This window comes from Cicer arietinum, chromosome 8 (genome assembly GCF_000331145.2).
Source record: "Cicer arietinum cultivar CDC Frontier isolate Library 1 chromosome 8, Cicar.CDCFrontier_v2.0, whole genome shotgun sequence".
In the NCBI taxonomy this organism is placed as follows: domain Eukaryota; kingdom Viridiplantae; phylum Streptophyta; class Magnoliopsida; order Fabales; family Fabaceae; genus Cicer; species Cicer arietinum.
In genome coordinates this window covers 971,258-997,733 of record NC_021167.2, presented here as the reverse complement: position 1 = coordinate 997,733, position 26,476 = coordinate 971,258, and the positions used below count along the sequence as shown (strand labels likewise).

The following is a 26,476-nucleotide window of genomic DNA, read 5'->3' as shown; positions in this document are numbered from 1 at the left end:
AGTACAAATTAATATAAAAAAAAAACTCAACTAATTTAAAATTCAAAACTAATTAGTTTTTTTAAATTTCAAACACACTAAACAAAGCAGAAAATCTTAATAAGTAATGAAATTGGTTTCCTATTGATAGAGATAGAGGGTAATTTTCTCTAGGAGAACCATTTCTCTCTTAGGATTTGTTTGGTTGAACAAAAGGAAGGATAAGGGAGAGGAGGGATACATAACTCTTAAATATAAGAGCAACAAATTTTAAATTAACTTGATTGAACATGTTGTGGTCTTGTATTTACACAAATTTTAACAGTAAAAAAATTCCTACATTATATATGATTCTTGAATGGCAACATTTTCAATTAGAAGGATGAGATTCCTTAGAAGAGTATCATCCTATCTAGAAGCTTTTCTCTCCTTAAGAGTTGAAGCCAACCAATCCAATCCTTCAAAAAGGCCATCACCCTTAAGGGCACAAGTGCCTTGTATGTGCCATTTTCTATTCCTTAGATCAAATAGACCAAGTCCTTCACATACTTCCTTTGGCGTCATTGCCCCTCTCTACAAAACAAGAATAAAATATAGAAAACTAACATTAGCATGCATTATTTCATCCTATACATGCTTATTCAGTAAACAATGTCATTATGTCAACCAATTATATACTTTGACTCCCATGTGATCTTTGGATCCGGATTGCATGCATTCGGTACATTCATTCGTGGTCGTCCAATTAAGATGGTCAGCTAGATTTCAAGATTGATTTTAGATTCAATACAAACAATAAAATCCGAACTTGAAATCCAGATTCTCCAATCTTTACTGGATGACCACAAATGTACCGGCTGCAGGACTCCATGCAATCCGGATCCGTGATCTTCAGTGACAGAGATAGCCTTAATGTCAGGTCATGTAGTAGAAAGAACAGAAATGAAAGAAAAAAAAGTTACAAAGGTTTACCAGGTCCTGTTTGTTTGCAAACACCAATATGACATTATCAAGCATAGAAGGCTCATTTATAATTTCCTGCAAGTAATCCATGAATTAATTCAATTCATAATTGTCAATAACATACATTCATCTCCACACATACATAATACTATAGCGAAATTTGATTTTACCACCTGAAATTCTTGCTTTGCTTGATCTATTCTCTCACGGTCGAGGCTATCAACAACATAAATCTACATAAATGGACAAATCAATATATAAATATCAACTTTGCTATCTTAATTTCCGCATACCTTTCTTTTCAAGAGACTGTTTAGGAGAGTTTATAAAAACAACTTATGACAAGTGCATAAACTGTTTTCAACTTATGAAAACAGCTTATAGATTATTACATGAAAACAATTTGACTTTATTTTATCTGTCATAAAAACAATTATACATAAACACCTAACTTATATGATAACTTTTTATACTATAAACATTTAATTAAGCTATGTATCCAAGTATATTGCACATATTAACGTAGGTGAAAGAAGAAATCTTTCACAAAATCCGCCAGCATAGCACAACTTTTATTTCACTGAGAAAGAGACATAAAAAGCAAGGAAAGTGATTCATACCAGACCATCGGTGTTGTTAAAATAGTGCTTCCAAAGTGGCCTTAATTTGTGTCGTCCTTGCCCTCCAACATCCCAAACTGTAAAATCAACATTTTTATACTGAACTTTCTCCACATTGAACCCTGCAAAGCAAAATAATTTTGTAAGCCTACAGAAACGGCATATAGACCTATGTATGTCAAAGAAACCATTAATGAAATTAATTTAGTAAGTTTCAACAAAGTGGTGGGATAAGCTATTGTCTTTAACATGAGAAATCCTTACCATGAACATTTTCAATAATTTCTTGACAGAAATATCAAAAGAGGGCAACAGTATTACAACAAGTTAGTCAACAAAACTCAAATATAATTTCATGTGAAACTGTGAAAAGCAAATAGTTAGGCCCAAATACTTGACAGCACTGAATACATTAAATTAGAGATTTAACAACTATCATTAACAAACTACTAACATGTCCAACTTTAGATCTTGCAAAAAAAGATTGTGAGAAAAAACAGCTTGATCATCAAAAGCTTCACCGGTCTTTACACTGGCAAAGGAAGCAAGTCTGTTTACCCTCATTCAAACCAATGCAAAGCAAGAGACAAAAAATCAAATAGATAATTGAAGAGCTATAAAGGTTAGATTCTTAAAAAATGGTATCACTATCTACCAACACAGAAATAGCACATGACATGGATGCAATGAACTATGAATAATAATTACAGTTAATTACAAAGAATATAAAAAAAAGACCCACCAACAGTAGGAATAGTAGATAAAACTTTTCCAAGTTGAAGCTTGTAGAGTATAGTTGTTTTACCAGCATTGTCAAGACCAGGCATTACAACCTGTGAGAACCAGATCAATCAAATATAGTAAGCAAGTAAACAAATTTGAAAGAAATTAGTTCATAGCTGATAGATATACCCGTATCTCAGGGTTGCCAAAGAAGGTGTCAAACAGCTTCCGAAAAGCTTGACCCATGGCTATGGCTGGGGAGAGAGAGGGAGAGAGAAAGAGAGAGATTCAAGTTTGGACTTTCAATTTGCCTCTTGCTTTGTTTATTCATTTATTCCTTCTTAGAAGGATGATTTTAATATACTATGGACATCACATTCACATGGTTCAACCATGGACCTATTCAAAATACAGACTTTTTCTCCCATAATAACAAACCACTTCAATAAAAACTAAAAGGAGGAATACAAATTAAAATATGATTAACTACTTCATTTGTTTAGCTCAATAAACTTTGGTTTGCATTAAGGTTTGGAAAACTATCTAAAAAAATAAAAAACAATCTCCTTCTAGTGATTGATAAGGTCTGCCACTGCTTTGTCGACCATTTGAATCTTTACATTATCCAGCCCGTGATCTAAAATCCATTTAAGGCCATGGCTCATTGAGTAACTTGACTAGAAGATGCTTCTTTGTTATCCCAAAATTTCTCATTCCTCTGGCACCAAAAACTCCACAAAATTGTTGCAAATTTTTTTTTTTTACTTTCTTTAATGAAAGTCATTAAGTTAGTCATTTGTAATTTCACCTTTGACATATTATTGCAAGTCTCAGCACTTATGGAAATCACTTGTAGGAAACACATAAGCTTTATCTTTATTCAGAATATAATTTGAAATATTAATACATCATTTCTAAAAATTATATTTATTTTTTATAACATTTGTCTTATATATAGATGTTATATTGGCCATTTGTTGTGAATGACCCATCATAGCTTAGGATAATATTTAGTAAGTACTGAAATTGTTTTCTCATCAGCTGGTTGTTCAGCGGATAGAGGATTGTTCTCTCTCAGCATTCTCCAATTCTCTTATAGTTTCCTTCACAACTCACATAAAAGTAAGATGGATCCATCTTTCATCCTAGATACAGAAATTCCAACTTAATTTTGTATATAGATCATGATTTAACATGTTGTGGTCTAGTATTTACATAACCTGAGTTTATACTACAAATTTTCCTATATTCTACAGCATTCTTTAATGAAACTGGCCAAACTCTACACGTTCGTTCGTCAATGACAAGTGCCAGAGTACCTGCAGTATACAATAACACATTAACACCCATGATGATGTAATGGAATGACAAACAAGAATGTAATTCGTGAACATTGGAGTATAGTATAGTTCATACTTTGATAATTAGAAGGATAAAGTTCCGGTTGAAGAGTATCCAGCAGCTTTAATCTCCTTCAGAGTTGAAGCCAACCAGTCCAAGCCCTCATAAAGCCCATCTCCCTTAAGGGCACAAGTACCTTGTATGTGCCATTTTCTATTCCTTAGCTGAAACAGACCTAGTCCTTCACATACTTCCATTGCCGTCATTGCCCCTCTCTTCAAAACAAGAATAAAATATAAAACAGTTATACCCAAACTTGAGCACAAACCAAAACTTAAATTGATGGAGAGTGTTTTTATCAAGAAAATGAAAAGTCAGCTAGTATTACAGGATATTAATTAGTAATTGTTATAGCACAGCAGCCCCAACAAATATAAATATCATTATCAGCTCCAGTCTAGTGGTGCTCTTGAACATGTGTAGGGTGTGCAACCGCACAGGGCTCCATTTTTCTGGGGCACCGATATAATATTTCTAAGTTGAAAAATTATATAATTAAAAACTTTATTGGTTGTAGGCTTGTCGCTTTAGGTGCTCAATTTTTTATAACAGAGATTGTGAGACCAAAATTGAGTAACAATTCAAGACCTTTTAACTAATATCATATTATTTTAATTGTCAACAAATTGAGCAACCTAACAGTAGCATGAAATATTTTATCGTACACAAGCTAATGCCGTAAACAATGTCATGATGTTGACCAACTATATTCCTAGGGTCCCATGTGGTCTTCAGTCAAAGAGATAACTTTAATTCTGGGTCATGCAGTAGAAAGAACAGAAATGAAAAAAGTATCAAACTTACCAGGTCTTGTTTATTTGCAAACACCAGTATGACACTATTAAGCATAAAAGGATCATTTATGATTGCCTGAAAGTAGTCCAAGATTTAAATTCAGAGTTCGTTTATAATACTACACCTACACATATGCCCACATAGAATATGATAGTGAAATTTGATTTTACCACCTGAAATTCCTGCTTTGCTTGACCTATTCTCTCACGATCCAGGCTATCAACAACATAAATCTGCATAAATGCACACATCTGTATATAAATATCAACCTAGTTACCTTATGCCTATACACCTTTCTTGGCAGGCCTATTTGACATATTAACAATGGCGAAAGAAGAAAATTTTCACAAAACTGCCAACATAGCACAACTTTTATTTTCACTGAGAAAGAGACATAAAAGCAAGGAAATTGACTCTTAGTTCTTACAAGACCATCAGTGTTGTTAAAATAGTGCCTCCAAAGTGGCCTTAATTTTTCTTGCCCTCCAACATCCCAAACTGTAAAAACTACATTCTTATACTGAACTTTCTCCACATTGAAACCTGCAAGGCAAAATAAATTTATAAGCATACAGAAACAACAAATAGACCAACCTTAAAGAAACCCTTGATGAAATAAATGATAGAAAGTTTGATAAAAGAAGAGGGATTAGATAAGACCCATAACATGGGAAACCCCTATAATAAACACTTTCAATAACTAAAGAGGGCAACATAGATGAGTTGAGGTTCAAGTGCTTAAAAGAACTGAATACATTAAAGTAGAGATTTAACAACTATCATTAACAAATTATTACTATACGGTTTTGTTTTGTCCATGAGGTGTCAGCTTATTAAGATTTTGACTTTGTAACCTCAAGGGACATGATTCAAATCTCCTCAAAAACTGTGATAAAATGATCATTGGTGCTACTTTAACTAATAATGATTTCACCCTTCCCCAATTTTTGTAATAAAAAATTGTTAGGATGAAATTGCTACAAAAATTAGCAACTATAGATCTTGCTACAAAAATTATTAGGACGCAACTATTAAAACCACATGTAACCTCTAGAAATAGAAAAATGAAAAGAAGATATAAACAGAGACAAAAGGAAGATTTAGAAGAAAAATGGCCCAACTCTTGTTCACATATGTTATCTCAATCAAATTTTTACAAAAATACGTATGTTGTGCCAAAACTCTATTTTTGCAGAATGAGCATTACAATCACAACAAACAAACCAGCCATAACATCCTTCAGCTACCAACACAGAAAATAACACATATCACATGGATGCAATGCAAAACGAACAAACCACAAAAACAAAAACAAAAACAATAATAATAATTGAAGGGTTAATTATGAGGATTATCATTATAATTATAATAAAATAAAAAAAACAAGAGGCAGTAACCAACCAATTGTGGGAACAGTAGATAAAACTTCTCCAATGTGAAGCTTGTAGAGGATAGTTGTTTTACCGGCAGCATCAAGACCAAGCATCACAACCTGTCACAGTAAGATCAATAGAGTAAGCAAAATTCACGAAGAAGATAAAGAAGAAGAAGAAACAGAAGGTACCCTCATCTCAGAGCTGCCAAAGAAAGTGTCAAAAAGCTTCCGGAAAACTTGACCCATGCTTGTTGTCGAAGCTTTCAATCGAGAGAGAGAGATTTTTGAAGATTTTTGAAGTTTGGGGTTTTGATTTTTCAACAAACAACTAAGAACTTTCTTTTTATGTTCCACAACAACAACTAAAACATTCTTTTTGTACCATTTAGTTTTAATTGAATTTAAATTTGGATAATTTTTTTAATGTTGTCTTCGGTCATTTATTATCGTTTTAGTACTGTCAAAATATTATTATTATTTTTTATAAATACTACTACTCCATTGAAGTATGAAGTAAATTATTTACTTTTCTATCAAAAAGAAAAAAGTAAATTTTGTAAAAAAGAAGAAAAATTGAATTATTTACTTCCATGGCGAACTTCATATAAGATTGCTTAAGACGTATCACTCAAAGTAACTCATTTAATTTCTACTTATTAGAATAAGTATAAATGTATAATAGTAATAGGTTTTTTTTCTTCTATAATAATAGTAATAGGTTTTATGCAAATACATACCATTCCACTCATAAAAGATATGGTTGAAGGCAAAAGAGAATAAATGTGTTTTATTCTTTTTCAGACTAAAAAATTTAATGCTTATCTTATTATTCATCTTTATTGTTTTAATTTTAATATTAATATATATCCAAACAAATTAAATTATTATACTACTTAGAACACCTTTATATCTATTTTAATTCTTGCTAGATGTATAATACTAAAAATAAGAGAAAATAATTATTTTTATCTTTAAATATATGATGTATTAACATTATAATTTTTTAATTTATAAAAGTTTTAAAAACATTTTTAATTGTCTTATTAATAATTTTATAAATCAATAACAAAAAAATTATATTTGAGAACTACATTGACCAATTAAAGACACAATATTAGCATTTTTTAGTAGCATCTCTATGCGACAAGGATTAATTTTTTTATGCAGGACCATATAATTTTATTTTTAAATATTTTAATTATTTTTTCTTAATTAAATTAACAATTATTTAAATATTAAAATAAAAAAAAATAAACTTAATACATTATCGCATTCCGAAATACAACCTCCTACTGTTTAAAAAAAATTAATCTTCAGTGGTCGGAATTTCAGACATACGACTTTTAAAGTAAAAAAAAATAAAATAATTTTTTTTTTCTTTTCAAAGTAGAACAATTTGATTAAATTTTTGAAAAAAAACAGATATTTCCATAAATAAAAACCACGCATGATCTGCAACAAACCAATCCCATAAATACATGTATTCTTTTCTCAAAAAACAAAAATCCCATGAATTCATGTTCCTAAAATCAATTGGTGAAAAAAAATACAAAATACCAAACCACAAGGGTTTTCTGCACAATCCGCCAGAGGTTAGGAGGTCATCAACAATGAGAACTGAGTCATTCATCCTTGTAATAATTCTATGGAATGCTTCTCTGATGAAACATTTACAAATGACTAGTATCAGTTTCACCCTAAATCAGCAACTGAAAAATCTACACTCACCTAAAAGACAAAACAAGGAAGTATCGCCACCCTAACCTCTGAAATCAGGAATCTATGCCAGAACCAGTCCCAACACGAAATATCGGGAAGAGCGGAAAAACAGAACTATGCTATAAATTAAGGAGGACAATGTTGTATCTGTTCTCAAAGCATCTGGTGTTTGTTTGAATGAATGCGCCTGACACGTAAAATTTCCCTCTCCAATTTACTCCCATGTTGATTAGCCTATAGCTATGAGTCCACCATTTCATCTTGCAACTCAATTGGGGCAATAAGCCCTGGAATAGAAAGCATTCGTTGTCGTTCTTTCTCTCTCTGAGCTGCAGCCTCTTCAGCATAAAGATCTTTGTTATCCTGCAATGTAGAGATAATAACAAGTTAACAAACTTCAGGGACCTTAAATACAGTCAAACCAAAGAAACCAGCAGTTATTGTTACAAATTTTAATTTATGTATACCTCCTCAAATGGCAAAAATAATGTAAAAAAAACTACTAGAAAAAGCATTACCTGAGCTGAAAATTCTTTTGACTGTATAAGAAAATCTCGTATGTGAGTTTTGAATGTGGAGAGATCATTTGTTGACTCGAAGAGTCCATTAACAAATTGGGTAACCTGCAAAATTCTTGAAATTAGTCATCTATTCAGGGAAATGAGGGATTAAATGAGAGTAGTTACTACCCAATTACCTCTGTGGCAGTCATGTTGGGAAATGACGTGCTTAAAAGTTTTATCGTGAACTCACGTACAAAAGCAGCATTACTTGGGTATGGAAATGAATTTGTAGTAGCATCCCATAGAGGCTCAGTCAGGGCACCAGTTTCAGCCTGAAATACCCCAAACTCGTTATTAAACATTTTCTCACTACTAAATAAGAAATTAAAAAGCATGATTTAGACACTGTACCAGACAAAACAAATGTTGAAGCACCAAGACATGCAATTTGAACCCAGGCTTATGAAAAGTGTCTGTTAAGACAGCAAATATCTCTTGTTCTATTGTCAAAAAATATGTCCGATAAAACTGATTGCAAAACTCTGAAGCCTGTTTATCATACACAAACAGATACTCAACCAGCAGATCCAAAAGATATAAAAGGAAAAAATAATCTATTCAGAATAAATGAGGAAGTACAACTAGGGCAAGGACAAGAAATCTTCCAAAACAGGAAAAACTGTAATAACAAACAATTAAAATACAAACGTATAAGGAACTTTTGAGCAAGAGTTCTGGAAAAAATATATATATCACACCTGAAACTTGTTCAGCATCTCCAACAACAGGTTCAACCCAGTTTCAGCGATATTTCTTTCTGTATGCCGAAATGCCCATATGATTGAATCCATAACAAACTTCAGTTGCTGACATATATTACAAACATAAGGGGCAGACTTAGAGATAGCAAATTTAAAAAAAGTCATGCTCAACATCAAATGAAGTCAAATAACTTGGCATGTTTTTGGTTTAGCATGTAAAGAGAGGAGCAAGAAATAAAACCTGACTTGACAAGCAGATCAACGCAGGAAAACAATGAGTAGCTATGGCACGTAGTAAAGAGAAAAATTTTAGCCTATGCTCTGGGTAATCTTCAAAGTTTTTCGTGATCATCTGTGGTGGAACAGAATAAAAGGATAAATAAAGTTCATTTGATATTTCATTGCGGAAAATCCAATGGTTTTACACCGTCACAACTTCCAAGACTGATAATCAACAGAAGGGTCACTAGCAGAATGATGGTCAAGTGGTCAACTAGATCAATTAAACCTAGCCAAAAGACAAAAACAGTTACTTACTTCTAGTGTGCACTGGAAAACAGCTTCAAATATGCAAGGTATGTCTTCAGTCATTGAAGCTTTATATCTGCAAGTATGAGCAATAAATGAGTGACATACCGTTGGTAATTAAAACAGCCAGCATTAAATCAGTGTTTTAAAAACAGGACCAAACAGACCCAACCAGGAACCAGTGGGGTGGCCCATTCGAGCTGTGCCTTTTGGATCGAGTATAGAACACAGAACCTGATGGAACAATCAAAGGCACCTTACCACTACACCACCCCATTTCTTCTTTTTTCATAATGCCAACAATAGATTTAGTATCTATTTATTATTTTTGTACATATTTAATATGTATTTAATTTTGATCAAAAAGTATATATATTTGATCAATAAAATATGTATTTAATTAAATAAATTGAATTAAAAGATACCTCTATTTATTTTAAATTTTTTTAAGTTACATGTTTTGACATTTTATAAGTGTCAATTTTATTTTAGAACGTCTTTAAAGACTGAATCATTTGATTTAGTCTCATTCAATACAAAGATAATATATTTGTAGAGACCGAGTCATTCAGTTCAATCAGGTTCAGTCATGCGGTTCGACCAGTGACTCCATACCCTTAACGAGTTAATCACCGAGCCGGTTTTTAAAACACTGCATTAAATTACTCTTCCCAGAAATGATTTTGGCCAGGGGTTACCATCAGGAAGTATGCCAAAAATAAATGAAGAAGTTGAACCCCTACATCAAATATAAAAGAAAACAAAATTGGGATGGAAAATTTACATACTTATTTACAATTGTGGCAAAAAGTGACAAAACCTCTGACTCCCTTGCATCAGGAACATTCCTGGCATAATCTCCCAGAACAGGATCCATCATCGGTGGCACAAATTGTTTTCCAATTTGTGGTTGATTTTCAGCCTTGTCCAAGAATGTCTCAATCAGTTTAAGTGTCTCCCTCTTAACCGAACTGCATCAAGAAGAACACTTAGAGAAAAGGTACTAACCTGTAACCCGATTAGAACAAAACCAATATAACCATAACTATTAATCTTACCGCAGAAGTTTTACATATGAGGACCTAGATGCATAAGGTCCCCCTTCTGCAATACTTTTTGATATAAGCTCACTATACATCCTGTTGCAGATAAAACATATATGTGACTTAATATTTACTGAAACAAAAAATAATCTAGCCAAAATATTTACTGGTAAAACTAAGTACCACACCAAAACAATGTAAAGACTTAGAAGTAAACAGCATATACCTGTACACATTCAACATGTCCAAAAAGATCAACGTGATTTGGGGCAGGAAATATGTTCCTAAAGAAGATGCAACACTTGTATTGGTCTGCAATTTGGAAGTGACATCAATAACAAACTTTTCATAAATTAGGAGATAAAACCAAGAAAAACTACAGACACCTTGGAATTGACAATGGATAATAATAAATTAATAATAATAACAGAGAAGAAATACAAAATTAATCATGTCTTCTGAATCCGAACATCTTAAATTTTTGTAGTTGCCTCATCATAACATGTTTTAGAGCCTCTATGTGATAGGGTTTTCAGTATACGGGGGTGCCCAAGTTCCACATCGAGTAGCATAGGATGCTCGGTGGAGTATTTGAGTGGCGTGGTTCTTCTCCCTAGATACATGGATTCAAAAGAGGGTTACCCAAGTGCTTGAATACTTATTCTTAGAATTTGGGTTGCACCCATCACAACACTCACAAAACCGGCTTGTATGGTGAGAACTACCTACCACTTATAAACACTTTGGTAGGCCTCATCTCATCCAATGTGGGACTCTTAACACACCTTCTCACGCCCATGACTGGACATCTGGACGTGACTCGAGTGGCCTGATAGCAAATGACCTAATGGATATTGGATATGCTCTGATACCATTTTAGAATTTGGGTTGAGCCCTTCACAACCCTACAAAACCAGTTTGTAGGGTGAGGACTACCCACCACTTATAAACACTTTGATAGGACTCGTCTCATCCAATGTGGGACTTTTAACACTTATCAATTGGTATTAGAGTCTGGTTGTCGATGACTCAAAAAGGGCTACCTACGAAGTGGCTGGAAACCGAAAGGCCAAGTGTCGTCGAGTGCAACCATCAAGTTGTTGCCTCTCAAGGCTTGTGCTACGATAGAGACCGTTAGAATATTAAAAAAATATCTTATAATATCTTTTATATTATATTAGAGTATCTTGAGTTATTTTCTATGATCAACTTATAATCATAGAGAATCTAAGAATATCTCTCATTATTATTATGATTTATTCCTTATTTAGGATTGAGTCTATGTTTCTCTATAAATAGAGATTAGTATTGAGTCATTTGTAATCAAGTTAGCATTAAACTATTATCAATAATATTCAAACCCTTATTATTTCTCTCCTCCTTTTCTCTAAAAACCCACAATTTCAACATGGTATCAGAGCCTATTTCGATCCTCATTGAAGATCTCGCCTCTATTCTGCTGCCGAGTTCTTACAGTTAGGAAATATAATCATAGTTTCTCTTTTCCAAGACATGTTTCACTCGTTTTCCGTTCAGTTCGCTACTGTCGCCGCTGCCACTATTTCCGGCGAACAACGTTGCTTCTCCAGATCAGGTCATTCCCAAAAGCTCGTCACACGCACTGCTAATCTCTCATGCAAGTAGATCTGCCGCCGCCGTCTGCTGCTGGAAAAGTTTTTCGACACAACCACTTCCATGGTGTGCAGAATCTCCCAATCTACACAACTTAGAATTCTTTTAGGTCAAAAGTTGCTCCACGCATGCTCATGTGCCTTCAAGATCCGCCGTGTTCATCTCACGCGCCGCCACCAACAGCCTCGAGCTCAGACGCGTATGTCTGCCTTCCGGCATAATGTTTCAATCGTCTAGATTGAATTTTCCTTCCTGGTTTCAGATCTGTTTTATGTTTTTTCTTTCGAGCCACATGCATACAGTTTGGCAATTTGTCCCAGATATACTGGCCCTATCTTTGTCCCAGATGTATTGGCCTTGCCTTTCTCTCCCTGAAGCATGTCTCTCTCTCCTTGAAGCAAATTCAAGTTTAAGCATTTTGTGTCTCTAATATTATTGGTTTGAAGCTTCCAAATGCAGTTTTTAGAAGAACGGACCTTGCTTTGTTCAACTGTTAGCCATGAATTTCTCTCGTGCTGATGATCATTCCGGCTATCTGGCTAGGCTGTATTTATAGCAATTCTCTCCGATTTCAGCTGCATCCCTGAGTTGCCTTTCCATCTTTTTTTATTATTTTGCGGAGCAAAACATTGTTTTCTTGTAACAAGCTAAAACTTAGTAAGCTTTAGCTTGAGGGGGAGTGTTAGAATATTAAAAAAAATATCTTATAATATCTTTTATATTATATTAGAGTATCTTGAGTTATTTTCTATGATCAACTTATAATCATAGAGAATCTTAGAATATCTCTCATTATTATTATGATTTATTCCTTATTTAGGATTGAGTCTATGTTTCTCTATAAATAGAGATTAGTATTGAGTCATTTGTAATCAAGTTAGCATTAAACTATTATCAATAATATTCAAACCCTTATTATTTCTCTTCTCCTTTTCTCTAAAAATCCACAATTTCAACAGAGACTTAGGTATTATAGGGTGTCCAAGTCCCACATCGAGAAGTACGGGGTGCTCGGAGTATTTGAGTGGCTTGATTCTCCCCCCTTGATAGCTAGCTTTGAAAAAAGGGTTCCCCAAGTGCTTGAATACTTATCACTGTGTTCGTATAGTCTATAGTTCATTCCTTATCATCCATATTCTACTAAAAAAACTGCAAGTGTAGACAAGACCTCCGCACTCTCTGCAGTTAACGTCCAAAGAACTCTTGCATGAAGGGACGTGCTAGGCATGTTAGCAAACTCTATTCAGAATGTTCACCAAATAGAATATTCTATAAAAACAATGGTTCATGACAATAACAATTGGACATCAAAGCTCAGTAGAATCCTACAAGGTGATCAAACCTTGGCACTATTGCTCATCAAACAACCAGTATGATACAATCCTTTAATACTGGCTCCAATATCAAGTTCAGTACTAAAGTCATTTGATAATTATTTTGTGAACATTAAATTTACTGGGAGGGAAGGTTGCTTTATTTATTCCAAGGCCAGGGTATGTCACTAGTCACAGCAAAGACTTACAGTAGTGCATAAAATAATCTATATGAGAAGCTGCACTCGCAGGAATAAAACATAAGACCAAATGTTGAAATGACATCAAGTACAGAAGAAAATAAGTGAAAAGACTATTTCTGTTCTTTTCATTTACTAAAATACTTGAACGAAAAACATAGAAAAATTTCATCCCCAGAAAAGGCTAATGAGTAAACATAAATGTTGAATTTTACAGAGTAAAGATCAAACAACAAATCAAGGAAAATAACATTATCACAGATGACAAACATGTGTAACTTCTACTTCAAATGACCTTCAAACATGAAGAATGAAATATATCAAAGAACATATAGCAGAATCACACTAAATAACTACAAAGCTATACCTGCAATATATTAAGCACAGTTCGAATAACATCTTGATCCTTAAGGAAATCAACATTTTGGCGTGCCTGCCCAATAATTTCCAGCCATTTCTGCAGAAGAAAATGATTGATATATCTAGCATTATAACACTTGGATTATGACAAATAAAGCTCCGTTCATGAAGATAACATTATAAGGGTTTTGAATATTAAGTATATGGCTACTCAAGAAAGAAAAGAACCTGATTTGGGAGCACCATCAACCGCTGAAGATATTCATCTCTCTTCTGTGTATCGGACTCTGCTTGAATCATGCTGCCAACCTACAACAGGATATGCGCAACGAAAGTATTAATCCTAAGTACAGTACAAAAGTTTATAATGAAAGAACTTTGTATAAAAGAGAGAAAGATAGATACAGATTCATAAAAGGAGTGTATTTGATGAGGTTCAAGATCTGCAATTGTAGTTGGAAGGGTAGATAAAAGTTCAGACACAAATGGTTCATTTTCCCCAACCTGAAATAATGACCGCAGTTATTATTATGTAAATTAGCAAATATCAAGAGCAGAATATGTACAGAAGAGACGCACAAGAGTTGCCTTTGGGAGGATGAAAAAGGAAGGAAAAGTAGCTCAATTTACCTGGGTGATTACAAACTTTCGCCTGCACTTTTGAATTATTTTCAAAAATGTATCACAGGCCATATCCTGATATACATGAAACAACAAAAAGTTTAAGCTTATATAATTCCAAGCATCGCATATTTTCTAACTTAACAAAATATTTAGAACATCAAAGAATGTCTCATCATTTAAATTATTTAAATATACTCTACTTCAAGACACAAGACATACACAAATTTGAATAATCCATTGCAGGACCACACCATAAGTAATATAATCAATTTGTCAGCGAAAATAAAACGTAAGACTACAAGATACTAAAAAATTTAATGCTAACTTTTTAGCATATTTATAATTTATTTCTTTGAGATGATTTATATAGGTTATAATGCATGAGTAGTAACAACTCAAAAGCAAATATGAAGAAATATTCATAATACACACGGTAAATAAAATGCCACAACAATATTTAAAACAACAAGCATTTGAAGAAACAGCATCTCATATTGAGTCATGTGACATAAAAACACCTGATACATGAAAAACTACCACGGACTAGGTTATTTTATCAAATCAAAAACACAAATATCAGTTGAGATAACAGACATGTAGGAACTGGCAGAAAACCCCAAGGAAGAAAATATTAACCTGAACTCCAGGATGTGTTTCATGCATAAACTCAAACAACTTATTCACAACAGTTTTTAAAAACTTCCAATGAGCTCTTAAAAACCGCGGATACTGCCCAACAACATACCTGCCAATAGACAAGACTATATTATTCAACAAAGAAACAGGAACCTCAATATATAGCACTTGAACACAAACAAATCTTACATGATATTACTGGCAATAACAGCTTTGTTATCTTTTCCCTTTGTTATTTCACATAGATTTAATAAATCACGAATGACCATAACCAAAAATCTGTTTTCCTGTTACAAAAGTAAGATTTGATCATGAGAGCTATATAAGCTATTATAGATGTTAAAACAAAAAAAATATTAGAACCAATAAAAAAATCTACCAGAAAAATACGAATATCAAACAAATTTAAACAGTTAGGAAATGGATGTTATTATACAAGTACCAATTGCAACAAAAAAAAATTGGATCCAATTTGAGTCACTTGCACACACAAAATTGCGAATGGATGTTAAACAATTGCACCAAATTCCCCGAACAAAAAGTCTTGGAAATCAGCTAACTTGCAAAGTAGTAGGAACCAAATTGTGTCAGACAGCTCCTATATCACCAGCTAATATAATTTGGGGTCAAGGGTAGAATTGAGAAAACAGTTTGTGTCATAATAATCCATCCAAAGTAATCAGCTCAAAATAGTAGCAGTATAGCTCCATTGCTGCATGTCGCAATAGGTAGCTGCTGTAGAGACTTTTTCATGCTGCAACTGTTGAAACCAAAATTGCAGCCAATGTATCAGGATAGTGCGACCACATTCACGAGCTAAACCCGGGTTAAACCTGCATTTGTCCCCTGTTTCTGCGTCCTCTATTCAAATTTTCTGGATGGTCACACATTTCTCGTGCACTTGTTGATTCAAAAATAAAATAAGGTAACCTTCTCAATCATTCATGCAAAAAAACCTGCGCCATCTGTATTGAACTTTATTGTCTAATAATGGTTGGATCCAGTAATTCACACTTGTCTCTCCCACTCTCACCTCGCTGATACCCAGTGACCCACTCCATCAATTCCTGAGTTTATCATTGCACTTCACAATCCCAGTGATTATGTCTTAGATTGATGGTCGTTGTGGATTTAAGCTATGACTTCTAATAATTAATTTTGAATGGTGGCTGTAGATTGATAGTGGTTGTTGAATGTTTATGTGCAGAATCTCATCATCCCACTATTTGTCCAGGCAAGGACAAGCAACTTATAACAAGGATTCAGACAAGGTATGCAATACCTGTCCTGGACATATATTTATATTTACCATTCTTCGGGTTCTTAACACTAACACAAAATAAGCAGAGCAATAAAAGAAAAATGGATTAGGAATATATTATAATTCCTCATAATATGTAGATCAAACCAATAGTCTAATAGATTATAGAAGTAATGGAAAATAGGAGTTTGCTGAACAATGCATATTGGTTTATTTGTAATACCTGTTCTTCGATCATGGAACCCGATATAGATCCTATTGCCCAGCACAATGTGTTCAAATTGTTCCATGTCCAATCCACACCACTTAGTTGCTTACTTAATTTTCCAAGCATCTGTACATTACAACACAGTAGTCCATTACATTAAGCAGTGCTATTTACATAGGCAAAAAACTGCAACAATTGTATAAGAATTAGTCAGTTTATCATATCACTTGAAATGAAAATATATCGGCATAATATTGATATAACTAAATCTCAGTCCAGCTTATTAATTTTATTGTTAACGATCAACGAGACATAAATTTACATCCTAAACTGACCATTGGATGAATATTAAAAAACAAACATGTAATTGAAACAGCATAAATCTCCATATAATAAAATTTAAAAAAGCATACAAAAGAAGCAGCACAATGACTTTTTATTTCCAGACAGAACAAGATAAGATCAGTTCTTATTCACATACCTGCTTTTCAGTATCCTCATGGTCCAGATGTGACAAGTAAATAAGAGTTTCCCTCATAATCTGTATAATGATTGAACTTGGATTAGTATGAATTGAATTCTTGAGAGAAAGAACCAGCAAATCTAATCTATCTAGATATTTACATAACAAGGAATAATTCAAATCATATACATATCTTAGCAGTATGAAGCCCAAGCCCAGAAATATCTCAAATTTGATTTTTATAAATCATCCACTAAATATACAATGTTCAGATGAAAATGACTTCAAGAATGTTGTTGTCCATCTATATGTTAATACTAGCAAACTCTAACGATGATCAGATTTTGCCTTACTACCTTATACTGAACAAGAACATCATTGTCTTTCATGGTTTCACGGACTATATTCCCGTTTTCATCTTCAACTATGAGAACCTCTTCTGGTTTAGCCATACGACAGATCATAAGCATTCTCAACTTAGACATGGGACCAGCATAAAGCTGTCGGCGCTGAAGAAGCTGTGAACCAAGGCCATCAACCATACCAGGAGGCATTACTGACCCCTGTTTATTCCATTTAGAAATTAGAATATAGACTGATGTCATTCTAAGAAAAATGAAAATAGTATATAAGGATCACAAGAGATATTCAGACTAAAGTATCTCCACTTTCAGCCAAAAGATAATGTGCAAAATATAGTGAAGCTCTTAAAAATTTGAAATTGAAAAAACTAAAATACTGCAAAATGTTGAGTTCCAAATAACATAATTGAATACGAGTTTCACACAATGCATCTCTCAAAATCATGGTTTTTGCTTAAGACCTACTGAACCAAACTGTATCTTTCAATTCACCCACAAGTAATATGCAAATAAATTTAAAACAAAATTCTGGGTAGTGTATAAAAAAGAGCAGTATAAAAATCACAACAGTTCGCTTAAATTTTTTTGGAAGAAACTCATTTATAAAGACAATGAGAATAGAGTTTCAGGGGAAACCAGGATAAGAAAACATTATTAAAAAAGGGGAAAAGTAAACAACAAAGAACAAAACAAATCAATGTAGTGAATGGTAAAGAAATATCTGCCAGGTTACCAGCAAATAACTATGCAACAGCATCAACTCTCAATGTTCCATATAACTATACAAAGTACACTAAATGGAAAGAATCCTCCTTCCCTACAAAAATGTATTTGTGGGAGGGAGGGGATTGTTGGTCCTCAATTTTAACCATCAAGGAACAAGGATTTGACAGATTATTAGAGAGAGCACCTGAAATCCCATCATGTTTGCTGCAGGGTTCTCCAAGCTGCGATGTGGCTCAAAAAGTTCTGAAACCAAGGCATTCCAATAGTCCAGACAGACCTGGTATTTTTTACAAATAAAATGAGTCGTGTATATTCAGAACAGGAAGAAGAGAAACACATTCTCATGCAGGATAAAAGGCTGTAGGGAATTAGGATGCTTTTGGGGGCAAGAGAGAAGAAAGCTCTATCAACATAGGCTTGAGGAATGAACACTTCGAGTACTCATAACATTAAATATGCAGAGTGATGACATATATGTCGACATCATACCTTGAAAACCTCAGTATCATCCACATATGAGATGTTGATAAGATATTCAAGACCCAATAGTAAAGCAGAGATATTCTCTTGAGTGGATTCCAGAATTCGTATGTGAACCTGCATAAACAGTAAAAAAAAATTTCAAATGAAACACCCATCAAGCATAACATAAAATGGAAGCAAAAGAGAGGTGAAAAAGGTGCTGCACACATATGGAAAAGGAAATTTGGGCACCACAATCTAGATACGAAAATAAGGGTCCATTCTTAAATATGCCACCACAAGAATGATATAATTGATAATGCATAAAAATACTTTATAAGAAATGCCTAATTCTTTCACCAGGTTCCATTATGTTTCATTATTATATACTTATATCATAAATCCCAGATAGACATCAAATAGAGAAAATAAACCTTACCTTGTAAAACGAGGTAAAGAACAGCGCCAAATTCTGTATAAATGCCTAAACAGAGGGTGCAAAAAAGCCAAGGTTAGACATCGCAAACAATTCAGGAAATCGGCTTCTTATTTTCAGCAAATTGCAAAGACTCACTTGTTCCTCAGTTGAACCGTGTGCATATGCCTCAGGTATATTTGTAGTAGGTGGGAGTATGCTCTGATGCATTAAGCAGCCACAAAAATTATTTTATACAATCAAAATACAACAAAATGGATACCGGACTACAATGAAGCAAACAAACAAAAGGAAAATATACAGCATCAGCATGTGGAACAAAATGAAAAGCTATTTAAATTAAACATACCTGCAACTGAACCATGAATATATTGTACATCTTAACATATTGTTCATCATAGAAATTCCCAAATTGAAGGGATGCCACCTGTGAATATAAAAAATGAGTAACAGCCTTGAAAGTTTAAAGTATATGCACAAACACTAGGGAGAGGGACCATACCTCAGTTAAACATTGCAATGTCAGGTTCCGATATGCTGGAATTGGGAAAAACTTCAGTAATGTCTCGAGCTGTGATTAACACAAATACCATATGATCTCAGATTTCCTCCATGGCAGTGTAATACTGAATTAAACAGACACATATACCTACCAATGGTGATTCAAATATATAACCCAAGGGAATCCATGATAAGAAGGCATGCAATGTAGACAGTGTTGCACGTATGAGCTCAGTTCGTTGGGAAACTGATAACACGTATAGGCATAACTCATGTATGAGCTGAAATTCACTGCAAACAACCATGTGTAACACTTAGCAACATATAGGCATTCCATAGAGAGTATGTGTAGGCAGATTACATAAAATGATTGAACTGCTTGCTCACTAGCTAGAGACTCTAAAGCCAGAATCAGTGAGAGAATCAATAATTGAAACCTATCACTTGAAGATTGGATTCGGCTATATAGAACCACAAGGGAGACTTTTTTTTTAAAACTACCTTACAAATCTATCATTGAGGAATCAATTATTAAATAAATCATCATCCATGAAACACACTTTATCGCTGCTCCCATTCCCTTTTCCCATCAATTCCCAGCCCCATTGGGCTTCCCCTAGGGACCATTGTTACCCATGTCAATGGTGGGTCCTCCTTAGAGCCATTTTTTTTGCCAGATCTCCAAATTAAAATAAGGGGAAATGAAATAGCACACAAAAACATAACGCTATATTTAGGTTTTATATAGACAAAATCTATTAACTGTTACCTATTCAATGATTGTTTAAGCTCTTTAATCTTCTGCTGAGTCATCTCTCCTCTTGAAAAATCAAAAACCTCTTCACTCAAAAGCTGAAAGAACATTCCATTATGTTACTCAGTGATTAAAGGAAAAGTTTCCGACATATACAAAGATAAACATAAACTTACCTTTAATATCGCCATACAGTTCTCACAAATTGTTTCACTGGTTTTAGCTGCTGAAACAAGGTCAGGAATAAAATTTCGCCATCTTGCTGGCCACTCATGCTTCAAAATCTGCATATACAATATATATTGATCATTATATATATTTTATAACTAACACATTTTGAGGTAGTTACCAAAACACAAGGCCGGCAATCAACATGTGCAACCAAAACATTGGCACATGCCCCAAATTAGGGAGGGCTCCAAATTTATTTTATAGTATACCTTGAACTTTGAAAAATTGCATTGATATCCTTAATTTTGGACAATAACCACTCTAAAATTTTATATTTGCACCTTATGCCCAGAACAAATATCCCTTTTAAAATGGGACAACGACTACAGCCTACCCAGCGCCACCACCCACCACCAAATATTAGAATCTTGATGTTAGGGTTTTGTGATTTACTAATTTTAGGAACTCAATTTGTTTGAAATTGTTGATTTACTGGTTTTAGGAACTCAATATCTATTAGGATTTAATCTGAAGTTAGGGGTTTTAGATTTTAGGAACTCATTACTGATTGTGTGATTTACAATGTTACTAATAGATCATTTGCTACTAATATATTAGATCGTATTTTTTATTAGAGGCTCAATTTTTTAGATTCGAATATGGTCTCCAAAAACATTAAGACGACCCTCCTAAAACATGTTACAAGTCCAGATTTTTAGAGAGGAAGGAAAACGAAAAAAGCAAATCTCCATATAAAAATCAGAAATAAAGTTAAACTAAAGAAATTGTATAGCTTTTCATCAAGATAAATAAAGCAAATGGACTGCATAACTGGTTGAGAATAACAAGAATAAATCAACTTAAATGATTGAAAGGAAATGCAATGTCAATTTCACCTGAACCAATATAATATTGAGTTTGTTGACATACAGCCGCTCTGTTCGAAATGAGGCCTCGTTGCCAGAAAGCTGTGCAAAATAGGTCAATAATGGAATGAAGGATACAGAATTATTATAAGTATTGATAAAACAACAAAGTAAGTCAAAATAGCTCATGTATCAACTTCCTCCATGTGGCCATGTGGTAATACCTGTACAATAACATCAGAGATGAAATTTTTCATTCCATCCCGCTGCTCAACTGGTAATGCATTCCATCTATATTTAATTACACCCTCTAGCACCTGTATTTACAAGCATATGGAAATTATATACTGAGAAAGGCAGATAAGAATAGAAATATGGTAAGAAAGTGGAGAACTTGTTGGGCATTTAATAATCATTACGTTGAAAACACTGACACCCTACTGGATGCAGAGTTAAAATTGAAAAACAAAACCATGTAAAGTATAAACACACAGATGAAAACATGATACAGAATTACGGAAGTCTACAGTTTTATCATATAAAGTGATACAAAAAAATTACATGAGCCTACTGGAAACTAAAGAATTCAGGTTAAGATTTCAATGAATATAGCAAATAGAATCAAGTCCTCTAGCAATGCAACTATGGCTATAGTTGAGATGGATCAATAGATTTCTAAATTAGTTTTCCAGGATACAGGGTTACCATGAAAATAAACAACATTGAGTATGAATATGATAAATCCCAAAGACAGAGAAGTGGGTGAAACACAAGCAATTCCTAGATAGCAACTATAGAGCCATCAGCTAGGGCAACGAAACAAGAATGAACAGTTAAGATATAATGATTATTTACCATGTTACATGGTAAGATGCGCCAAACTCAAGAATTCAAAAAGTTTGACTACAATCAGTATGAGACACAAACTGTTGGATTTCACGTATGCACAGCAATGGTAGTGGAGGACTAATTATGTTTGACTTCCTTCAATAGCAGGTACTCCAGGAACTCAATTTTAGCAAGATAAAAGGTTATTTTCTCGATAACAATCAGACTTCTTATCTGCTTCTTGGGCAGAATTAAACAGAACTTTGACAATTTTCTCAGGAAACACAAAGGAAATACAGAAACAGCAGGTCTCCTAGATATGGCTCAACCACATTTACAATAAATGTACTGAAGATGGCTTCCACAGCCCATATATATGACTCGAACACCTCTCCCTCCATGTCCACCGTGAAATCACAGGGCAGTTACTAAAACTAGCATGTCAGCTGTGGGAGCAGGTGGAGGAGCCCTCAGACTCAGATGAGTACTCAATATATAAAGTATTTATTGGGGAATCTATTGTGCAAACCTTTCTTGTTGATCAAACAAAGCATTTTTTTACCAAATATCCTTGTTTACTGAAAGATGAAGAATAGACCGAATTCAGACAAAGGACACCAAGAAAAAAAAAGTTCTTAAAGACACGTGTTCATTTGTATAACAGACATGGTTATGACATGTCCAGAGGAAGCCTAAAGTTAAGAGAGTGGAGTACCAAGGGAGAACTCCCCACAGACCAATATATAATGATAATTTTTATTGATAACACGGCCATGTCCTCCTAAAGCTAAATTTTAATATCTGTGTTGAAGTTATGGGGCTTTAGATTAGGTAGAAGGGACAAGAAAGTATTAAAATACTCTAAATTATTATTTTTATGATGCAAAATAAGATAAAATACTAACCACACTACCTGTACTAATATTAGCTCCTAAATGTAATTAAATAGGGAAACTAGTCATGATAATCACTAAACTCCTATATATTCCTAATTAAATAAGAAAACAAAACAGAAAATATGAAGAAATAAGAAAACTAATCTTATGATATAACATAACATAAGGTTTGGTCACCCTTATGAGGAACTGATTGTTCGAACAGTGACCGTACACAATTAATTGGCAAAGCACAAAACCAGGTTTAAATTATTCCATAACCAAAATTTAACTCTTTTCCATCAATTTGATTACCTAATTGCCATAATAAATTGAATTATTCCTATTAACCTAATTCCCTATTTAACATAAAGCTCGTCGGTGTGATAATTGTCAATGTTTCAAATAAAGATCCGCAACTGCAATTGTGGCTGCAATGCCAAGGTTCTTAGTCCTACGCAATCACATAATGACCGTTATATTCTGCAATATCAAAGATTATGAACACGAAGCAACCACAACTCAAAACCTTGCTAATCATTATCTAATCTTTGTGAGAACAATCTCAACTCTTGTATTACTTGAGCAGTAGGGTACGTGTGTTTTATGTGGGGACTGGGGAGGGGGATTCGTAAACATAACACATAATTAAAAAAACTAACCTGTAAAGCAAAGAACTTAGTATTTAGATTCTGAGTGTTTTGTAAAATATGCATGACTTGAAGCCACATATCAGGATTATTTTGCAATTCCCGCAAAATCTGGTCCGCAGCAGTTCTCTGCATTATGTAAAACGTAAATTAAAAAAAAAATGTAAATAGAAATAGCAAATTTGATACATGAAAAATACTTCCTCAACTTTATTTCCCATGAGTCTTTCTTAGTAAAACCAGTCAGTGCTTTGAAACAATCCAACTCACAAAAGGTATACTTAAAGACACCAAAACAAATTCACACTAAAAAAAAAATATTAAAATAAATAAACTCTTTATAGCCGTTAATTTACACAGAAGAAAAAACCCTCACGAAAAGAGTAATAACTAATAAACCCTAACTATGAAAGTTCCGTAAGGTTTGACTATATTGAAACATTCGAGAACACCAAAAAGTAGTGAAACGAAAACAATACTCAAACTGAAGCAAACAAAATAACGAGTGAAGTTGAAAAAATAGTAAGTGAGATAGATAGATAGAAAGAAATGTTAGAGTAAAGAGTGAAAAAAGGAAAAGAGAGTGAAAGTGAAAATGAAGATAGAGAAAAACCTGTTCCTTAGATCCGGTGCCATAGAAAGCAGCAACAGTAGCATCGAGCAAGGGGACATCGATAGGTTGGGACAAATCTCTGAGTTTATCAGCGGCCATGGTGAAAGGAGAATGATAAACCCTAGAATTAGAGAGGAAAAGGAATATGAATTGTGGAAACGAGAAAAAGGAGGGAGGGAAGAAACGAAGAGAAGAGAAGAGAAGGAGGGAGAGAAGGTTTTTGGAGTTTTGTATATGAGATGTATTTATATATACTGCTCAACACAGCTTCAATTTGAAGCAGAGTTTGAATTTCGTTTTTCATTCTTTTATTATTTAATTCATTTTTTTTATGACTTTCAAACGCTAACATAAACCCAATCGAGCGCCTCCTTATTTTTATTGACTTCATTATTTGTCATGCTTTTTTCTTTTTTTTTTCAATTTTGAAATGCTTTTTTTTTTCCACTAAAACTACGTGGGATGGCATTTCAATGCTAGGATGGGAAAATTACAAAAATTAATAAATGGACAAGAAATAAATTATAAATTAATTGTAAAGTATTGTTTTAAGACATGATTTTCTGATTTATTTGTTGTTTGCTACTCTAATTTCAAAGTTCTTAATTGTAATTTTTGATTTGTTTAAATAAATTGGAAATACGACTATTTTAATATTCTAGATACAACATTTAAAACTTTTGTCTTGTTATTACTATTGCAAACAGGATGCAAGTGTGCTTTGAGCGTGTGCATATGTTTTTAATGCTGCGAAAATGATTGATTTAGTCTTTTCTTGTATTGTTATCAGATGCCAAAAAATATCTATTAATAAAATCTTCCCTATACTTTTAAAGCTGTAAAAACTTCTTCTCCGTCTTTTCATTTCGCATTTTCTTCTGATGAGCTCTCTAGATATATTTATAAAAGCAAAAATGTGAAGTTGATTAATGCAATATCGCGGTTTAAGAATTTTTTTCGTTTAAGTTTCTCTGTTAAGATAATTATATTTGAATTGTCATAAACCCTAAACCTTAAACTTGTGGTCATTGTCCATTGGTTCATCCATCATGTTTTTATTATATACAATATCAAGAAGAGTTGTTATTTTACCTCAAAAATTGACAATAAAAAATTGGACAATTTGACTATATAATTAATTACACATGGTTAATAGATATTACAAGTGTTAAAACTCATTAGTTATTAATTAAACATAATTAATTATAAATTTAAATATAATTATTTATAATTTTTAAATATATTAATGAATTTCTTTCTCTGTCATAATTATTTTCATCAGTTTGTGAAATTTTAACTATGTGAAAACATTATATTATATGAGAAATTTAATCATATTCATAGATATGAATAATTGTAATTTAGGTATGAATGATTGTGCAAAAAAAATAAATTTTTATTCTCTTTGGATTAATAAATCAAGATAGGAAACTTAATACTATTTTTGGCAAAAATAGATTTTATTTTGTAAATTATATTGATAAAATTGAATATATATTATTGATATAACTATTTTATCAATAATTATTTGACAATTGAAACATAAAACTTCATATTAATTTTTTTTTTAAAAATTACTCAAAATTAAATAAATTAAAATATACAAGCGCAATGTGCGGATTAGCGTCTAGTTATAATAAATTACAAAACTTGATATTGGGTTCAGTAGGTGTGCCAAACCCAAGCCTCTGCAATAGTGCAACATGTGGGCGTTGCATCCGATAAGTTTCTTTGAACACCTCCGATGTGGAACTTCAATTCAGCAAAAGATGTACGAACAATGCTGGATAGAGCTAATAATGAAATTAAAGAATTCATTCTTAATTTTTCAGTGCAGAGAGCATGATTAGTTTGTTCCCATTATATGCCAGTTTTGCTACATAGTTGTTTGCATTATGATAACTTTTGAACTACGTTATTTTATAATTTTCGGCCTTTGGATTGATGATTGATGATTAGCATGAAGTTTATGTCACTAATCAGTCTATACTGAATCTGAAGTAGTTTCTCCAAACGACAGCTCATTCTCCAGGGTCAATGTTAATGCCTTTCATATTAAATCAAAGTTTTCCTAATGTGATGTTACCACCAAAAGTTTCATCATCAACAATTAAGTCATTTTCAA

General features: G+C 33.1%; 3 protein-coding genes across 4 annotated transcripts; all 3 read right to left on the bottom strand.

Annotated features, from left to right (window-relative positions):
* Nucleotides 1-217: 217 nt before the first annotated feature.
* Nucleotides 218-3,226, bottom strand: LOC140919130 (uncharacterized). Its single transcript, XM_073364684.1, has 6 exons — nucleotides 2,475-3,226; nucleotides 2,305-2,395; nucleotides 1,563-1,684; nucleotides 1,116-1,175; nucleotides 952-1,017; nucleotides 218-552 (listed from the first exon to the last, which is right to left on the bottom strand). The coding sequence occupies exons 1-6, from the start codon at nucleotides 2,529-2,531 to the stop codon at nucleotides 388-390; spliced, it is 561 nt and encodes a 186-aa protein (XP_073220785.1). The 5' UTR covers nucleotides 2,532-3,226; the 3' UTR covers nucleotides 218-387.
* Nucleotides 3,227-3,435: 209 nt separating this feature from the next.
* On the bottom strand, nucleotides 3,436-6,227 carry LOC101504564 (uncharacterized). Of its 2 annotated transcripts, XM_073364682.1 has the most exons (7): nucleotides 6,046-6,223; nucleotides 5,883-5,973; nucleotides 4,909-5,024; nucleotides 4,655-4,714; nucleotides 4,491-4,556; nucleotides 3,702-3,901; nucleotides 3,436-3,604 (listed from the first exon to the last, which is right to left on the bottom strand). In XM_073364682.1, exons 1-6 carry the CDS (start codon nucleotides 6,100-6,102, stop codon nucleotides 3,710-3,712), a joined length of 582 nt encoding a protein of 193 aa, XP_073220783.1. In that variant the 5' UTR covers nucleotides 6,103-6,223; the 3' UTR covers nucleotides 3,436-3,604; nucleotides 3,702-3,709. The 2 variants fall into 2 exon arrangements, with proteins under 2 accessions (XP_073220783.1, XP_073220784.1); XM_073364683.1 differs by lacking the exon at nucleotides 4,491-4,556 and having other exon boundaries at nucleotides 6,046-6,227.
* A 1,082-nt stretch (nucleotides 6,228-7,309) lies between these two features.
* LOC101504227 (protein EXPORTIN 1A-like) lies at nucleotides 7,310-24,607 on the bottom strand. Its single transcript, XM_004511375.4, has 32 exons — nucleotides 24,352-24,607; nucleotides 23,751-23,867; nucleotides 21,610-21,702; nucleotides 21,416-21,487; nucleotides 20,525-20,632; nucleotides 20,364-20,446; nucleotides 19,747-19,885; nucleotides 19,596-19,664; nucleotides 19,443-19,520; nucleotides 19,232-19,294; nucleotides 19,097-19,141; nucleotides 18,685-18,792; nucleotides 18,380-18,472; nucleotides 17,464-17,670; nucleotides 17,126-17,185; nucleotides 16,660-16,770; nucleotides 15,365-15,462; nucleotides 15,176-15,284; nucleotides 14,546-14,611; nucleotides 14,321-14,419; nucleotides 14,144-14,224; nucleotides 13,923-14,012; nucleotides 10,637-10,722; nucleotides 10,426-10,506; nucleotides 10,156-10,338; nucleotides 9,377-9,443; nucleotides 9,081-9,191; nucleotides 8,837-8,944; nucleotides 8,490-8,627; nucleotides 8,273-8,410; nucleotides 8,094-8,198; nucleotides 7,310-7,938 (listed from the first exon to the last, which is right to left on the bottom strand). The coding sequence occupies exons 1-32, from the start codon at nucleotides 24,448-24,450 to the stop codon at nucleotides 7,816-7,818; spliced, it is 3,228 nt and encodes a 1,075-aa protein (XP_004511432.1). The 5' UTR covers nucleotides 24,451-24,607; the 3' UTR covers nucleotides 7,310-7,815.
* Nucleotides 24,608-26,476: the final 1,869 nt, after the last annotated feature.

Coding starts and splice junctions, on each gene's coding strand:
- LOC140919130 (XM_073364684.1), bottom strand. CDS start 2,531: ATGGGTCAAGCTTTTCGGAAGCTGTTTGACACCTTCTTTGGCAACCCT. Junction 1,018..1,115: donor AAGCAAAGCAAGAATTTCAG/GTGGTAAAATCA, acceptor GATTACTTGCAG/GAAATTATAAATGAGCCTTC. Junction 553..951: donor TTGCAAACAAACAGGACCTG/GTAAACCTTTGT, acceptor CTTGTTTTGTAG/AGAGGGGCAATGACGCCAAA.
- LOC101504564 (XM_073364682.1), bottom strand. CDS start 6,102: ATGGGTCAAGTTTTCCGGAAGCTTTTTGACACTTTCTTTGGCAGCTCT. Junction 5,974..6,045: donor TTGGCAGCTCTGAGATGAGG/GTACCTTCTGTT, acceptor TTACTGTGACAG/GTTGTGATGCTTGGTCTTGA. Junction 3,902..4,490: donor TTGCAAATAAACAAGACCTG/GTAAGTTTGATA, acceptor CTTGTTTTGAAG/AGAGGGGCAATGACGGCAAT.
- LOC101504227 (XM_004511375.4), bottom strand. CDS start 24,450: ATGGCCGCTGATAAACTCAGAGATTTGTCCCAACCTATCGATGTCCCC. Junction 10,507..10,636: donor GACATGTTGAATGTGTACAG/GTATATGCTGTT, acceptor TATCTGCAACAG/GATGTATAGTGAGCTTATAT. Junction 8,199..8,272: donor CCAACATGACTGCCACAGAG/GTAATTGGGTAG, acceptor AGAATTTTGCAG/GTTACCCAATTTGTTAATGG.